General features: G+C 39.5%; 1 protein-coding gene across 1 annotated transcript; it reads left to right on the top strand.

Moving 5' to 3' along the window:
• Positions 1–2,000: 2,000 nt before the first annotated feature.
• LOC147328465 (uncharacterized) lies at positions 2,001–10,092 on the top strand. Its single transcript, XM_086296844.1, has 4 exons — positions 2,001–4,777; positions 4,873–5,006; positions 5,234–5,336; positions 6,285–10,092. Exons 1-4 carry the CDS (start codon positions 4,474–4,476, stop codon positions 7,484–7,486), a joined length of 1,743 nt encoding a protein of 580 aa, XP_086152970.1. The 5' UTR covers positions 2,001–4,473; the 3' UTR covers positions 7,487–10,092.
• Positions 10,093–18,674: the final 8,582 nt, after the last annotated feature.

Below are 18,674 nucleotides of genomic sequence, written 5' to 3'. Positions count from 1 at the left end.
AATAGAGCAAAAGGACCGCTGAGTCTTTGACTTTATTTATTTTCTGCTGTGTTTTACTTGCATCTGTTTGAAAGAGTGAGTGAAAACACAAAAAATATTTTATTTTATGTGCTGGAATGTGTAGAAAATAGGTTTAAATGTTAAACTAATTTATTCAAGTCAGAGAATGTTGCATATAATTAAATGTTTTGCTTGATGCATAAAGTTAAAAGATTAAAACTGATAAAACAAGTTAAAAAAAAGAGACTTTTCCATTTGATTGCATTTTGTATGATGGATTATGTAGAAAAAGTAGAATTGGGCTGAAAGATCTATCACTTTATCACCTCTTCAGGTTGTAAATCGTGTTTTTAAAAAGTAACTAAGTAACTAAGTAACTAAGTAATTAATTACTTTTGAAAATAAGTAATCAGTAAAGTAACGGGATTACTTTTTGGGGGGAGTAATCAGTAATTAATTACTGATTACTTTTTTCAAGTAACTTGACCAACACTGATTATAAGTATGTACAGGCTGTAGTGAGTACAAGCTATGTACAGGCTATGAACAGGATATAAATATGAAAAACTATACAGAATATGAAATAAATAACTTTACAGAAATCTGAGATATACAGTTATACAGAAATGGGAACTATGCAAGTTGTAAACAGTTGTAGGATTAAAAATGATCGAATGTACAGAATGATTATTTACACAGAGCTATACAGTAGTGCAGTTAAGATAAGTGAGGATGTAGATAGTTTCTACAGAGGCTATATAAAGTGCTAGTGGTTGTGAGTGGTGGTTCAGTCCATGTTATTATTGTGTGTTTGAGGGTACAGTTGTCCATTGTGGGTGTGTGTATGTTCAGTCCATGTGTTAACGTGGGTCAGATGTCAGGAGGCAGAGTTCAGGAGTCTGACAGCTGTGGGGAAGAAGCTGTTCCGGTACCTGGTGGTCTTAGTCCGGAGGCTCCTGTGGCGCCTCCCAGAGGGCAGGAGGGTGAAGAGTCCATGTGATGGGTGACTGGGGTCTCTGATGATTTTCCCAGCCCTTTTTAGACACCGCTTCCTGTAGATGTCTTTTATGGCAGGAAGTGGTGCTCCGGCGATGCGCTGGGCAGTTTTCACGACCCTCTGTAACGCCTTCCGGTCCGAGGCAGAGCAGTTCCTGTACCAGACTGTTATACAGTTGGTCAGGATGCTCTCGATGGTGCAACGATAGAAGTTCACCAGGATGTCTGAGGACAGGTGGTTCTTCCTCAGAGTCCTCAAGAAGAAGAGGCGCTGGTGAGCCTTCTTGACAACCTTGGAGCAGTTGGTCGTCCAGGTGAGATCCTCGGAGATGTGGACTCCCAGGAACTTGAAGCTGCTCACACGCTCCACAGCCGTCCCCTTAATGTGGATGGGTGGATGTGGGTCAGCATTCCTCCTGTAGTCCACGATGAGCTCCTTGGTCTTCTCGGTGTTAAGCAGCAGGTTGTTTGTGTCGCACCACTCAGCCAGACGATCCACCTCCTCCCTGTAGGCGGCCTCATCGTTGTCACTGATAAGGCCAATCACCGTGGTGTCATCTGCAAACTTAATGATGGTGTTGGAACCATCAGTAGGTCTGCAGTCGTGGGTGAAGAGGGAGTAGAGGAAAGGGCTCATCACACAGCCTTGTGGTACACCGGTGTTCATTGTGATGGTAGATGAGCAGCGGTTATCCAGCCGGACATGTTGGGGGCGGTTGGTCAGGAAGTCCAGTAACCATTTGCAGATGAGGGAACTGATGCCCAGGTCTGTCAGTTTCCTGATGAGTTGCGAGGGGTGGACTGTATTGAACGCTGAACTGAAGTCTATAAACAGCACTCTGGCGTAGGTGTTGTTGTTGTCCAGGTGTGCGAGGACAGAGTGCAATGCGATGGAGACTGCATCCTCTGTGCTCCTGTTCTGGCGGTATGCGAATTGGTGGGGGTCCAGGGTGGGGGGGAGACAGGATTTGAAGTGTGCTAGGACCAGCTGCTCTAAGCACTTAGTGATGATGGGAGTGAGTGCTACTGGGCAGTAGTCATTGAGGCAAGATGGGTTGGAGTTTTTGGGTATCGGGACGATGGAGGTGGATTTGAAGCAGGCCGGTACCACAGCGTGGGCCAAGGACAGGTTGAATATGTCTGTCAGCACTCCTGCAAGCTCCCCAGAACACGCTCTGAGAACACGCCCGGGGATGCCATCAGGACCTGCAGCCTTGTGGACATTGATCCTGCTCAGCACCGCTCCTACATCGGTGGGGGAGAGAGTCAGAGGTTGGTGGTCTGGCGTCACGTCTGCTTTGGTTGTGGTTGTGGGGTTCCCTCGCTCAAAACGAGCATAAAAGTTGTTGAGCTCGTTGAGGAAGGAGACATCAGAGGATGCGGGGGAGGGTTTGGTGGTCCTGTAGTCTGTGATGGTCTGGAGTCCTTGCCACATGTGTCGGGGGTTGGAGTTGGAGAAGTGTTCTTCTACCTTCTTTTTGTAATGGTGTTTGGCTTTTTTGATGCCCTTCTTTAGATTAGCCCTGGCTGTACTGTAGGCGTGTGCATCTCCTGACCTTAAGGCGGTGTTGCGGGCCTTCAGGAGGAGACGAACATCCCGGTTCATCCAAGGCTTCTGGTTGGGGTACATGGTGATCCGTTTCTGGGTGGTGACACTGTCTGTGGTCTTGGAGATGTAATCCAGTACAGATGAGGCGTACTGGTCCAGGTCTGTGTGGGTGAACATATTCCAGTTAGCTACTAAAGAGAATCCTTTATGACAAAATAAGATTTTTTTGTAAATGTTTGTATATAATAAAGAGCCATACAAATAAAACAATTGATAGATACAGACTCAAAGAAGATGTTCTGCCCAATATTTAAAATACACACATTTGTTGCCTTCATGAAGCGCAAAAAAGAAGCAGAGATGTCAGAATAATACTTTTTTAACAGGGGCTTTTTTCTTCAACAGTCAGTTTTGTTTGCTCATAAAATATGAATTCATACAACTGATGAATCTTTTATGGTAAATGTAACCATCCCTACCACACACACCAAACAGCACTGTGATCTAGACAGCAGCTGAATAGTCTTGGTCCCATGTCTATTAGGAGCCTGTGTTCTCAAAACAAATTCAGAGGCACTGTTTTTATAGTTTAAAAGTCATGTTGTCTGTTTATTGCCTAATGAAATCTAGGGCCTGATACATTTAAATATTTTTTTAAAGGAATAGAAAGAGTACAATCAAATTACTTTGATTCATTTTATAGTTACGATTTCATTTGTTTACCTAATGTTTTGATTTTGCTGTTAAAAGAAGTAATATTATTATTAGTATTATGTACACTAGCATTTTCCTTAAAGACATTTCCACCACCTTGTGGTGGTAAAAATTGGTGCATACTATCCTCACAAGAATGCTGGAAGTTAATTTTCTGAGGCTCAAAGGTTTGTTGTGGGGATATGAGACAGAACTGTAAACTCAGTGAAGTAGATTTAATTTAAGGTCTGGACTCAGGGAAAAACCACTGCCTCTTCTGTTTGTGTAAAGAAGTTTAGCTACATATTTAATTCTCAAGATAAAAAAAAAAGTGGAAGAAAACTTAGTTTTTCTACATGATAGAAAAACTACGACAAAACTAATAGTTTTTTAGTAAAAGAAAGAAATAATGTGCAAAAGAATAAGTTCTGTTAGTTCTAACTGCCCATGAATTCTGTAGTAGACAGTAAAAAAATAGGAGATTTTCTGTCATTTAATTATCTAATACTTAATTACTTTCATGTAGTATGAAAAGTCCAAAATTTACAATCTTCTTCACAACGCTGTCCAGTCGGCCGGAAAGAAAATATGAAAAAAAAAATGTCCGCAAATCGCAAGTTAAAACTGACTGCCAGGTGCAGCCTGATGGTTTCACTTTAGTAAAACGCGTTTCGTTTTTTACTCGTCTCCAGTCGAGGCCACCGTACTGCGTTGTGCGTGACGCCACGAGCAAAAACAAGGACCACAGGCGAGTGATGAGTAGCTAGCTCCGTTCAACGCAATTTAATTCCTTTAACAGCTGTTACAATCGAAAGCAAAAACCCACGCGTGAAACATCTCGACAATTAAGATTTCACTCCCGTTTACAAGTGTCTGTAGCACTCGTACCGGACACGATATCACACGAATGCTACAGCTAAATATTAGCTGGTTAGCTGACAGTTCAAATCGACGTCTCATATCAGTAAACATCGCGTTAGGCTGCTTTTTACCATTAATAATGTTATTAATAAAAGCTTATCCCTCCTCACGAGGAATACCGACAGCGGAAAATTGGTGTATTGTTGAATAGAAATTACTCTGCGGTTATGGCCTTCAGCTTACAACATGTAGCAGGATTTTCACAATACACCATTTAATAAAACATCAAACGTCATTCTCCTTTGCATTCATTCACTAAAGCACATAAGCCCCGTGAGTAACAGCTAAGACAAGGGAGGCTGATAGAGTGCACCATGTCGGACCTGGACACCCTCATAGTCACCTTTCAGACCCAGCTTTCAGATGTGATGGAGGCTGTAGTGAAGACAGCCATGTTTGAGGTGACCAGGTTGGTGGAAGATGTGTTTTTGGTGGAGGTGAAGCGCAGGAGCCAGGAGATAGAGTCCCTGAGGATGCAGCTGCAGTGGATTGAGAGCAAATTCAAGGATCAAGCAGGGAAAGAAGGAGGAAAGACTGGAAGGGGCGTGCACTGTGCAAGGCATGGTGTGGAACTGTCCACTGACACTGCAGAAAAAAGGCCTAAAAACCATCAGGAAGGTAAGAAGAAACAGATGTAAAATGAATTTTATATAGGTCATGGGATGCCCTAAATATTGTAAACACTGTTGTGTTTTTTTTTTTTTTTTTTAAAGAACAAGTTAGTGTGAAGACAGAGAGTGACTCTTTTGAAAGATGGACAGCAAGCTGCAGACTAGAAGACACATCAGAGTCGCTACCAGAGGCAGACAGTGCTACAGCTGCACAGAGCCCTGAAAGGGAGCCAGAGGTGAGCCAGATTAAATGACTACTAGAGCAAAGTTATGTTGTACTGACATTAAATAATCATCATCTTCTTTATGTATCTGCATTTTATTGGGTGCTTCTGGACACATTTCAAGTGCTATAAGAGCTGTAATGTTGTATAAAAAAACAACAGTATCGATAATGGCTCTAAAAATTGGTGAAATGGAACCAGTAGATATTCACAGTATTTCATGCACTGTATGTCTTCAGGCAGCAGAAGAAAAGGATGTGAGATCAGCTGTTGCTACGAAGGAGGAAGAAGTTAGTCAGCCATCTTGCTCCTCTGTGCATATGGGAGGGTGGAACTGTAGTGGTACGTATTGTTAGGATCTTATCTTTCTTTCAGTCTGTCCATAGTAAAGGAACATTAAGCATTATTTATTGCACAAACACATACCCTCTCGACCCTACCGTGTGCCGTGATATAGCTCCCTATCCCCTCAAGCAGGTGTTATGGTTGACACATTGTTTTATAATTTATTCTTTGCTTTAGGAGAGCTTGACTTGTTAACCTCAACTCAGTTCTGCTCAACATTAATAAATTTATATAATTTTTTTTTGTTATCTCTGTGGCTCCTGGGGAAAATTAATTGCCAGACAAACAGTGACCACTAGGCAATTTCCACATCCTTTGTTGTTGTTCAAACTCCCCACCCCAGTACATGACAGGTTTGTGTTGCAGGTAGGCCACTTTAACATTCAGACTCTTTTACATGAAGAATGTTGAATTAAGCAAGACATTTTCTCAGAAAGGTGTCGCCTGGATTGCAGTTGGTGTTTTTCCAGCATTAATGGTACCTACAATGATGTGCATGCTAATATACGCTCAAATAGACTTTAAACATCTGAAAAGTTGGGAAATTCCTTTATTTCACCATGCAAAACATTAAACACAACCTAGAACACAAAAGATTAGGTTTTTTTCTTCAATAAGCCTAATATGATAAAACAAAGTAGCCAATATAAGGTAAAAATCTTAATAAAGTACAATAGAATATAATGCAAATAGTAGGATATAATACAACACGTTAGTATAATAAATTCAGTAAAGTAAATTAGAATAAAATGGCTTTTCAAATTTAGCAGATGACATTAAAGTGACTGGTCCCTATCTCCAAAATGAAGATAGAATTTTTGTTGTCCACTTTACCTCAGTGCACCTAAAAGGGATTCAGGCCCGAAAGAAACAATAACATTGTTGCATTTTTTAATTAATTAATTTTTATTTCCTTAATTTAAAAGAAAAATCCTTATTTTCTAGATGAAGAGGGACCTGGATCAGACAACGAGAGTGGAACAGTTCAGGTACAACCCAAACAGACTGAAGAAAACAGTGAGGAATTATTGAGAAATGTCATGAAGAAAGACCCACAGATAGCTTCGGGTTATGGCTTTCCTGAAGACAGGCAGGAAAAACACCCGTCTACAGATCGACCGCGTGTTTCATCTTTGGAAATAGATACCAGTTGGGCTGGCTTGACTGTCACAGGCGCTGAGTTGTTGCAGAATCCCAGACTTGGAGCTGAAACGGAACGTGATCCAGTCAAAACTAAAGGAGAACATGAGCTGTCTGATTCTGTCAGAGCGGACATTCAGGTTACCCCAGGCAGAGATAAAATTTCATCCTCAGGGTCCCCTAAGGCAAGACTAAAAAACAGTGATGTTTTAGGCCTGACTATCAAGAAGGAAGTCATTCTTGATTCTGATGGATGTGAGGAAGGTGAGCATATAGAAAAGAAAATAACAAACTCAGGTATGTCCTCTTTTTCATGTTCAGTAAAGCAGCACAAGGTGAGTTCAGAAGCACACAGACTAAACCACATTTCTCAAAAAGCTGCTGTGCAAGAGGTTATGAAGCTACATTCCAAAGCCGGTTCAGGTTTCAGATTGCAAGCCGCTTTACAGCATCTCCACCGACCGATGAAAAAGCCGTCTCACACTCTCTCGAACAGTACCGCTGCGGCACTGTCTATAGCTCCCTCTCAAGTTGTAAACTTAAATAACCTTCAAAGAATTCCCTCCACATCCAAAGCATCTCCTGCTGTATCCTCAATCCAGCGAGTTCACCTGGGTGACAAACAGACATCAACCCTTAACCGAACTGGAGACTCCTGGGTCAGCAACAGGTCCCAGCACCATCCTGCAAACTCTCACCACGTCAGTCCTGGTACCCATCCAGACTCTCAGTCTCACGCCGCTCCAAGGCATCTCCTACGCTGTGGGCAGTGTGGGAAGTGCTTCCCCCACCCCAGTAACTTGAAGGCCCACCTGCAGACTCACACAGGTGAGCGGCCTTTCTGCTGTTCGCTCTGTGGCCGGAGTTTCACCAAGCTGAGCAACCTTAAAGCACACCGTCGCGTCCACACTGGAGAGAGACCATACTGCTGCTTGGCCTGTGGCAAACGCTTTACCCAGAAATGTAATCTCAAACGCCACCAGAGGATCCACCTTGATGCATGTTGATAGAGATCCAACATACATCATGAAAGGACAACTTAAATATGTGTATTTCTTTAAGATGCTACAGAGCTATGTTGTGTTGCAATACAGTCTGTGTGAGGCTTTGCAGGCCTTCTTTTTGTATATTTATCTTTTAAAGTGATTGTCCTGAATAATACTGTGCATTCCAGAAAGGTTAATCTAATAACATATAAAAATGTTTTAATGTTACTAAAGGATGAAAAACAAGAATGTGTTGTGTCGTTTACCGTGTGCAAAGATAGGGCAGTTGATACATTTGGTCAGTAAAAGACTGTGAATATGCATATTATTGTGTTGTGTCAACTGCAATGTGCCTGTGAGCACACAAGCACTTGTCAGCCATGGATCAGAGCCTACATTTATCAGCTGTAACATTTATTCAAACTGGTAAGCCTAGCTCTAAAAATACTTTGCAAAATACTACAAATTTAAACAGATATCCACAGGACACTAAAATTGGTTAAGGTGCAGTAGTTAATGTCTGCAACAGCAACTTTTCTTGCTATACCTCTCGTTATGCCAACTTTGCATTAAAAAATGTAAGTTTATTGATCAGTGCTTAGATTTTGTTTTTAATGAGGAAAATTACATCATAAAGAAAAAGCTTATGACTGCTCTCTTATTTGTAAGGAGCTGCTGCAGCAGATGGAGCCACATATTTGATTTGGCACTGAGTTTTAAGCTGGATGCTCTTCCTGATGCAACCCTCCCAGGGATTTGTGCCTGCTCTCGGGGATTTGTGCCTCCTCCCAGTCTTGTACCGGGGATCTTTCATGTTGAGGGAATGTGTTAACAGCGCTGCCCTCTTGATTACATCATAAAGTAAGAAAAGTCGCGATTGCCATAATCAAGAAGAACATCCATTTAATTAATTTTTAGCAGATAATTTTTAATACAAGAGTTTACTGCCTGCAGAGTAAGTTAATAAATGGTTCCAAGTTGTTCTTTAAAACTTGTTAATAAATATAGGCCCAAATCATTTGATCTAAGAACCCTCCCTCCGGTAACGAAACAGTTTTAATGTAGATGCATCCTTTCTTAGTTTTAAAATTGTACAATGATCGATGATCTGATATTTCAAGATGCAAAGACTTCTTTACCAATGTCTTGAAAAGTGCTTCTTTTGAAAAACGATTTATCATAAGTGATGACTACATTCATATTTAAATATTCATTAATCGTATCTGTTTAAGTTTAAAAAAAGCCTTAAAATAACCCTGATATTAAGGTTTTAAACAATATTGCAGTATCTTAATTGAACACTTGGTGTCATCCTTTCACCAAACTTATTGTGGCAACGAGGACCTTGGCAGAGATTTTATTTTTTTTTTGAGGATTTCGTATCCTCTTGTCTTGCTTCTAATGTAATAATGTAATATAGAGGTGCTCTCAAAGAAAACCCCTCCATTAGAGTAACAATCCGTGGTAACAAGTGTCTGTAAGCACCGTTTTAGCTGATCTGTGTGCCCAGACCTGTGTGTGTTACATATCTTACACTCAGGATTAGGCTTGATGTGTTGTATCTGTGAAGTCAGAGCAGCACTGTGCAGGTGGTACAACCGATAACATTTTAATCTTATTTTCAAGGTGAGGAAAAAGCTAGCAGAGGCTGATCTCTTTCTCCCTGTGTACATGTATGTGTGGAGAGAGAAAATGTGGATTAAAGCTGTGCTTCTGTCTACAGATGGTATCTTTCCTTTTTGATGTTTGAACCCAATAACAAGAGAAGTTATCTGTGAGGTGTAATTAAGAAATACCTACTTAGCTGAATCTGCAGTGAGCATAATAGATAGTGCTTGTTGTTTGTGGGGGATTGTGAAACTAGTCTGTTTAATGTGTGCGGTGCTCAGTATACCTAAACATTGCTGTATGCATCGCGCAAACATTTACCTTCTGCCTGTGCATTTCAAACACTCTTGTATGAGTCATCGTTTTGTTTTAATTCCATCGCTGGAGCGGTTTTTCTGAAGATGTTTATTTGGTTAAAAAAAAAGCAAATACAAAAAAGACCAAACCACAATTATACTTTCATTTTCCCTTTCCTGCTCTCTTTTGCACTTTGATTTGAACACGTTTCCCTTTCTTCTGAGACTCTTTCTGGCCTGTCAGGGAATCATAAGCCTCACTAAGTTGGTAGCCTTATGAAGAATAGGAAGCTGCTTTTTTTTGTGTGCAGGTTGGTCTTTCTGACTTTTTCTTTGGTGACATCAGAAAGCCACTTCAAGCTGGGATGCTGTTAAGCTTGATTTGGCTTAAAAAAGAAAACATACTCTAAGAGAGGAGGAAATTTTTGGCAACCCTCCACAGAGATTTTGTTCTGAGCCAAGACAAGAATTATAATACAGGCATTTTTAAACCAATTTTGTTAAGTAGAGTTTCATTTATTCAAGCATGAAATACATTTTTGTTTGTCCAGTAGTTAGAAATAGAACATTTGTAATCGCCCCCACAAAGGCCTGTAATGGTGGTTATAAAAGGAAAAATGTGGGCTCTCTGCCTCTGACTTTAAATGCTTAAAACAAAATAAAGAAATCATACAACGAGGCCTGCAGTAAGTTGATCTACTGGAAATAAAGTCATCACTGCTACTGTGCTGCTGTTTCTTTTAATTTTGTCACCTTCCTCTTCCTAAAAGCAGATTAATAATAATAATTTCTTTATATTTTAACTAATCAATAGCTCAGTCAAACTAGAGCAAAAATAGGACCGAGACTGATGGCAACTAGAAAAAATCAGGGATGGACTGTGGATTTTATTGAAATTCTTTGCACTTTGCAAACAATTGCAAGTTGTGTGACAACCAGCTGGTTCTTAAAGTGTGCAACACTCTCCACCTGTGAACAACCACTTTCAATCTCAATGTGACTGCGCAGGTCACCTGGTGATAGACAGCAGACTGTGAGTGGTCACAGACCAGGGCCCGTGGCAAATATTTTCATTGGGCTGCTGTCTCCAGTCACTGTTTTTCCTAGTGTGACTGTAGCATAATAGAAAAATCAAGCACATCTGTATGCACAATATTTTGGTATTTTCCATTTTTGTTTTAATGGCCTTGGTGTCTGGTATCTTGGTCTAAATAATAAGCTACCTTAAACCTTTGTGTAATGTTTTCTCTTGCCCTGGCCTGCAAATGTTTTTTTCCTAGTTTTTCTTGCTGTGTGAGTTCACCCGTAGTATAAAACACCTAAAAATTATTATTATTTTTTTTGGTGTAAGCTGTAAGTCCTTGAATTTGTTATTACCACATCACCATGTCTCCTTTCGTCTGTGACTCTTTGGCTGATCTGATCCTTTCGTGGCTTTCAAGAACCAAAGAAATGATCGCCCAGTGAATCTTTTAAGACATGTTTGGACAAATGATAACTGGAGAGCATAAACAAACTGTATATTGCCATATTTAAGTTGGAGGACTTGTCAAAAAATGTAGTCACCTGCTATTGTTGAGTTGTTCAAGAAAAGGGCATAATAGTCAAATAAGTGAACCAGATGTAGGTTATAGCAAAATACTACATCACACAAAATCAATAGGGCAAGAAGCCTTTCATACTCTTCCAGAAAAGCTATTCTTCCTCCACAGTAAATGACACTTTATTGTGACAGCCCTTTATTTAAACTTAAATACACAGAAGCCTGTAGTATATTCCTTCACATTCAAGACTCATATTGGCCTTGCCTTTCCATCTCCCACTGTTTTTAATATGTTTCTAATTGTAACATGCAATTCAGCATTGTCAAGTGTTTTTTAGCTACTGCCTTTCATTACCTTGAGCCTGTTAACACTTCCCAACGCTGGGAGAGAGACAAAGGAATCTGAAAGAATCTGACAAGAAAGGATGCTGAAAGAATGCACCATAAAGAAGACATGTAAAATTCCTAATATTCAAAGAACCGTCACCCCCTCGTACCCAGTTACAATAACAGTAGAAGTGCTTGACTGGACCTAATAATTTGTCTTCATAGCTGAAGCGATGGCTATACAATAAAAGGAAAAAAGCACTTTTCTCTGCTGTGTCAAACCATTTCAATATTATATTCAGTACTTTCCAGGCCAAGGAGCGCACTGTGGAAGATTTATGTCATGTTGCAAGGCTAGTGTGCCTTATTCATCACACCTTCATATTTCATAAAAGCAGTATGATGTGTTTTTCATTCCAACCTTTATTCTCTGTTTATTCTTCCCTGTATGCTCACTAAAACTATTTAGAAGTAAGTTTAACACCATGAGACCTTATTCTTTGTGTATTAAAGAGTAAGTGCAACTATGAACACGGCACTACTTTAGCTTATTTCTTACTTCACACACCCTGTCTTAATGTCTTAACATTCATTGTTGTAAGACCACTGAAGCTATTAAGATGGGAGTTGAAGACCTTGAGCTTCCTTTCTTTAATTTTATTTCATATGAATGAATAAGTACAGCTATGGTGTTGGGACTACTTTTTTTTTTTTTTTTTTACCTAATATAATATGAACTTGGATTGTATTCACAAACATTTAGAGAATACTCAAGGGAAGATCTTGAAAGTTTCCATAGAGACTCAAATCTGATAGGAAACCGGACTTGAATCTTTTAGATATGATGTTCAGTCAATTGAGAAATGCTTGCACAGTGCATCACTCTCTTTTATTTCTTTCCTATTTCAACACCTACCTTACAACCATTGCCTTACCAACATTTATATAGATTTTTTTCTCTAAAGATCAATCCCCGTGTCTTTTATGAACTCCTGACCTTTCCTTTTCAAGGCCTCCATTTGTGGGCTCAAATGAATTGCTTTGGCAACTGCTTTATTGAGTAGGGGGTTACACTGATGCTTGGTGCAATCATAGATTGCATATGAAAGATGGATGTAGCCACTATGATGTTAACCATTGGTTTCCTATCTCTATTTTTGATTTGGATAGGCCAATAAAGCTGCCGTGAGAGGTGAATGACGCAAAACTCTTCACTGTCCAATCAATGGTGAGTGCTAATTAGCAAATATTAGCTAGTTCTGGAGCTGTAGTGAAAAGGCGGTAATATTTTCAATAAGATTAAATGGCATAAATCTAATCGAAGTCAGTTTAAAAGATCAACACACTGACAACCTGTCTTGCTGCGGAAGGGGAGGATTGATGTGAGATGGCATTTTATAACAGGACTAGGGGAGCTGTGTGCACTATTTTCCGTACTCTGTGCTTGTGAGCAAACCAAGTGGCTTGTTAGTGCATCCAATTTAACAGCTATCCAGCATTTTGGCTAAACAAATCTGAAATAACTGTCAGGCTGCAGAGGAAAGCCTTGTTTTGCTCTGCAGGTGGGCTTTTCTATAACGATGCAATAACATGTGAATTGTCAGGTCAAAATTTCATTCTCTTCAGTTTTGTTTTTTTTTGTTTTGTTTTTAGAAGAATCTTTCCAATCAGCCTAGTCTGTGCTTTGTGTTTAGGGGCTGTTAATGTTTACATGCTAGCCTGCTGCACAGTGACAAAGACCGGTGTAAAAAGCATCAGCATAATAATATTGTTACTGCAAGTATTTTAGAATGCTAACATGAGTGTTTAGCTTTAATCGGTGATTAAAAAAGCCCTCTCACTTTTTACATTTATTTTTATGTAACTACGTGCCTAATATTGTGTAAGTCTTCCTTATGCCATCGACATAGCTCTGACTGACTGATGTACTGTGGAGTCTGGCACTGGAACATTGGCAACAAATCCTATGGGCACAGTGGGTTACGGGGTAGGTCCTTTGCGGATCGTGTTTTTCACCAAGCATCCAATGCATGTGCAGTCAGATTGAGATCTTGGCAGTTTGGATCAGTTGTAGTAGTTTCATGAAGCGCCTCGCCCTGCTGGGGAGGCCACTGCCTTTGGGAAGTGCCATTGCTACACTGCTGATCTGCAACAGCGTGGGCGGTACTGGACAGAATAACATCCAAATGAATGACGAGCATTTTATTGTAAGAAATTGATCAATGTTATTATTCACTTCTGCTTTCAGTGGTTTCTATGTTGTGGTTGATTGGCATACATAAAAGCATCCCTGAAAGAAGATCCTTTTTCAAGAACTTGTTTTCATGTTCCCGAATAAGAAGCATTCACTGCATTTTAGATGAAGTATTCTCTTCATTGACAAATAACTGTTGCTCTGAGGAGCTTCGACATTCAGGAGAACTCCTGGTGGTAAGATAAAACACACTGTGATTACTGTTACCGGACACAAATAAGCATTTCTCTTTGATACTCAGTGAATAGCAATGAGAGCAGCCACTTGACATTGGGAGTTATTTATGAAAAAGGAATTTATTTCTATTTGTCTGTTTTTCTCTACACCTGTGTGCAGAGAGAGAGAAAGGGATGGAGAATCGTGCATACTGGTGGGGTTCACACTGTCATTGCCAATGGACAGGCATGCACATCTTTCATCGCTCTTTGTGTGTGTAATAATAACTGTGCTTGACTCTTTCCCCTGCCATCCTCACAGTGTGATGCTTGTTTGTCCTTCAAGTTTGGCAAAAGCTTCTGAAATCACATAACCTGTCTTGCTGTGTGTGTAAGTGCACCTGCAGTGGACAGTCACAATAATAGAAAAATCTGTTTCTATGCAAGAATAAATCCAAAAGCCTAAATAGTCCTTTTATATAAAGACTAACAATGTACTACATTTGTAATATTAAGCACCTTACATGTCCATTCATTATGTATTTGTCAGGAGAGAACCTTTGGCATGGACAAGAGTAGCACAGGGTCAACAAGATCCTTGTTAACAAGGTCTCTGAAATGAATCAGAGACCCTGGAGTGTTTTCTCTTAGTAATAATTTCAATTTTGTCCCTGAATATATTAGAAGCAATCTAATAAACTGTTGTAGATATGGGTAGGTCCCAGAGTTGGCTGTTGCATAACTCTCTGTGTTTGGCCACCATTATTGTCAGTTCCATATACACTATTGTGCCGCTATACATTGTGGGAAATAATTATGTGACACCCTGCTGAATTTGTGACTTTGTTCACTTATAAATACATTTTTACAGCAGTTTCATTTTAATGTAGAGAGACAGAATAACAACCAAAAATCCAGAAAAAATTACATTATTTAAAAGTTACAAATTGATTTGTTCATCTCATTGAGTGTAAGAAGTATTTGATCCCCCGACCACCCAGGCAAAATTCTGGCTCCTACAGATTTGCTGTGTGCCCAAGTGACACACAGATCACAATCAATCCGTAGAATGGGCTACAAGACATCAGCAAGAAGCTTCGTGATGAGGTGACAGCTGTTGGTATGATTATTCAGAAATGGAAGAAATGATTGTGAATCACCTGCGATCAAGAGCTCCACGCAAGAAATTGCTTCATAGCGTGAAGATGGTTATGAGAAAGGTAGCGGATCAGCCCAAAACTAAAGTGAAGCTTCAATGTGAACAGCAACCAAGAAACGTAGGATTTAGAGCATTTCTGTGCACCAAAATACTTCCTGAGATATCTGCAAACCAAACTTACAAATTCAACAGGATATGAAACGATTGTTTCCTCCACTGTATACTGAAATGGCAAAAGATCAACAAACAGACCTGAGAAATCGAAAATTCCTGAAACAAACTGGAAAACGTTTTGTTAACAGTGTTGGGATTTTTTTTAGTGGTTAGCCTCCAAATAATTATTACAAACTAGGAATTTTGCAAACTGTCCTAATAAATGTTGGCTAACATTTGTTTGCAGGAATTAGTAGAAGTTAAAACAGGATAAAATGGGCATTTATTTGTAACAAAGACAGAAATATGACTCCAAATCAAAGCTATCAAGTCTGTAAGGGTGTATTAGGTCACCATTGTGACTCTGCAAAAAGATGTTTTAACTGCTTCAGCTTCTTAAAAGATTGTATGGTAACAAAGATCATGACAGCATTTGTTATAAAAATCCAGAATCTGCTCATATTAGCAAAGCTAATCAAATCATGTTCAACCAGCTGAGGCCTGCCACTTTGCGAGGTTTGATTCGGTGGTGTTGAAGAGGTGATATTTGTGACCAGTGTGATAATTTAGGAGGAAGCACTTCAACCATTTTACTACTACTAAATAATAATAGAGCAGCTGTAATCGCCTGTTGATTGTTAATTGTCACATATTTAGACATACAGCACCAGACCTCCATTGGAACATTTTAGTTTTGAATCTGAGTTCGGATACAAAATATGTTCCCACTCTGTTGTCAATCAGATGATCATTAAGCACAGTACAGTTTGTGCAAATGCTGCGAGAGATGATGTGGATCAATTTTGGCACCATTATGTAGTTTTTTCCTGACCTTTGTTCCTTTTTGCTAATGCATTTTGTCATGTTGTCATGTTCACAGTATTTGCACATTTGAGAAGTCCAGAGAGTTCCTCCATCACACTGGATTGTTCTGCAGTTTCATTAATCCATACCTGGTAATTTGGACATTGAAGATTTCTTTGTCTTCTCTGGAGCGCTGTTAATTGTCTAATGTTGATTTTGAAAGCATTCTCTGTTCAAACAGTGTTTGTCGATGTTTGTCAATACTCATCGGCGTCCAGCGTGGTACAGATTGGCCGTGTCTATTCCTTTAAAGTCCATTTTCATTTGTTTTTCTCATCATGTTATCCGCATGCTATATTCTATGTCTTGATCTTTCTTGTTTTCTCTTTGTCCTCATTTGCACAGCTCCCTCTTCCCCACCTCCTATGTTTTCTCGTTCTCACCTCTTTGACCCTCATCCTTCCTTCTCGGCTCCCCCTGCACACGTTTCTCCACCCACAGCCAATCATAATATAACTCTGGTAGCATCTGAAAATCTGCCTATAGCAGGATCCAGGACTTTAAAAAGTGCCATTTTGACTTGTCATTTCCCCTTGTTTAGCTGTAGGCACATATCCTCCCACACACTCAAAGCAAAGTGGCTTCGTTTGCAACTGTCATCATTGCAGCAGTTTTTTAAACTATGTTTAACTACTTTTTCTGTGTCCTTGTCAAGAAGATGAAACTGGTACTTTTGTGACATAGGGAATTTCAGCATATTTACAGTTAAAAGGGCAGGATTCCCTTTTTTCCTTTTGTTTCTTCCAATGCTAAACATGCAACATTACAAGATTTAAAATACTTCCACTGATGGTAAAAATGATCAATTACTAATGCTAAAAATGAAAGATGTATAGTTTAAAACCTGTCTTCAATGAAAATAAATGGTTCAGCATCGTAGTAGGCATGTTGCAATGCTTATGCTTTCTATTCAACTCTAAACACAAAACCTGGCCAAAATTCACTGGAATTGTATTAGTTTTGCTGGTATTTGATAATGAATGGAACTATTCAGAGGACATTAAAAGTGATGTATTCTTAGAGGGGCTTCAATGTGTTTGACAGATTGAATGCCAAGCTAGACTCCAATTATTGAAACATTTCTCTCAAAACCTCAAAAGAAAAAAAAAAATACAGCATCTTATAACCAAGAATGGCTTTTTACCATTCTGTCCAGTAGATACTGAGATATGTCAAGGAATAAGTAAAAATGTATACCGTAATACTCACCTTTGAAATAATTCCATAAAAACATACTTCTTGTACAAGACTTTCTGAAGGTTCAGTCAGTTTGAATATACAACATACTGCTCAACGAGATGTTAGAGCTCTGTGCAAAGGTATAATTTCAGCCAGGTAAGTTTCAGGTCATTTTTCTTACAGAAACCCTTTTAAATATATTCTGACATGGCAGAAGAAAGAAGAGATGAGCTGATGAATTCATCCATCTGAATCACGTTCAGTTATTACCTTGTGCGCAGAGCAATAAAGTTAACTAGCAGCAGCTATGTGATTGTCAAGCATTTTTCTTCCTTGAGTTTGACTCTCAGGTGGCTTTCTACCTCATCTTTTTACTGGAGGTTATTGGAGTCCTGAGAGGATGACTCCAGGCGTTACTCAGGGCTGAAAAGAAGCACCTGCTTCCCTATTTTGTTATGGGCAAAATGCTTGCTTGCAGTGTTAATTATTACAATTATTATTTTCCCAAAACAACACAAGAACGGAGCGTCGGTGGAATTGGTGAAGTGCAGTGGTGAAGCTAAAAACCTTTCTTAAAAATTTAACTAAAACCGGCTCCATCGATTCACACCCAGTTCAGTTCAGGTTTATTTACAAAGGGTTGAGGGACTTTATACTAAGACGTAAAGATCCTACAGTATCCAGGAGAAAACCCCTGACAAACCACTGAAAGAAAACTCTGTTTTACTGGTATTTTAGCAAAGCTGTCTGACTCAATGACTTGGACACACGCACTTGCTGACAGAAATCAAAAGCACTCTGACATTAGAGGCTCAATCAGCCAACATCTGCTGAATCCCCAAACTGCCATTTGAAAATGTCGTGAGAAATATATCAGCTCGTGCTCCAGAACAATTATTACATTAGAAGAAAACTGAGAAGTGATTAAAAGTTATACCCATAACACCAAGCATAATTAATGTGGGGTTTAACTGTTTAGAGAGAAAATACAGGAAATTAAGTCTTTTCCTACCAATTCTCTAGATTTGCTCTCAAAGTCAATCTAATTGATAGAGTCAAAATTAATAATTTCAAAGAAAAAGATAAACCTCTCAATCCAGTTATCCTTGATTGTACAGATAGAACAGCAGGAAATTCCCTTCAAAGGACTCATTTCTGTACTGGACATCTCACATCTGCTTTTCTCAATTAGGCCTGTCTGTTACTTTACCTTACATCACTATTGCTAGCCACATTCATTACTTTGTTCTTGGAAGCCTTCTTATTCCTCGAGTCTAGGTATTCACAGGCTCGGTACGAAATGCTGCGATTAGGAGCGTCATACCAATAGTGATGCGGTGTATTTAAAAAATAGGCTGCATTCAGCAGGGGTCAGTGTTGCTCCATGGAAAACGGTGACACTGCGAGTCTTTTCTGGGGTGTGTTGATTGAGCTGTGTGTGCAAATGTGCCATAAAAAGTAAATCTTAACAACGCAAATTGACACGGTACCACACAAACAAAAGCACACTCTTTAATCTAGTTTCCAGCTCTGATTCCCAGAACTATAAAGCAGATGACACTTCCTCTTTTTCTTCTTTGGATGCTTCTTCATGCTTCTTCTTCTCCAACTTTTTGGTCTTTTTTCTGCTTTCTGAAGTGTTCTACCCTCTGGTCACACAACCACAAACAC

This window comes from Aulonocara sp. 'chitande type north' Nkhata Bay, linkage group LG6, assembly GCF_057382095.1.
Source record: "Aulonocara sp. 'chitande type north' Nkhata Bay isolate Kocher_YH1m ecotype deep benthic linkage group LG6, A_spYH_male_GT1.1, whole genome shotgun sequence".
In the NCBI taxonomy this organism is placed as follows: Eukaryota; Metazoa; Chordata; class Actinopteri; order Cichliformes; family Cichlidae; genus Aulonocara; species Aulonocara sp. 'chitande type north' Nkhata Bay.
Note: the sequence above shows the minus strand (reverse complement) of the source record. Positions and strands in the feature narration are given on the sequence as shown.

Coding starts and splice junctions, on each gene's coding strand:
- LOC147328465 (XM_086296844.1), top strand. CDS start 4,474: ATGTCGGACCTGGACACCCTCATAGTCACCTTTCAGACCCAGCTTTCA. Junction 5,007..5,233: donor GCCCTGAAAGGGAGCCAGAG/GTGAGCCAGATT, acceptor GTATGTCTTCAG/GCAGCAGAAGAAAAGGATGT. Junction 5,337..6,284: donor GGGAGGGTGGAACTGTAGTG/GTACGTATTGTT, acceptor CTTATTTTCTAG/ATGAAGAGGGACCTGGATCA.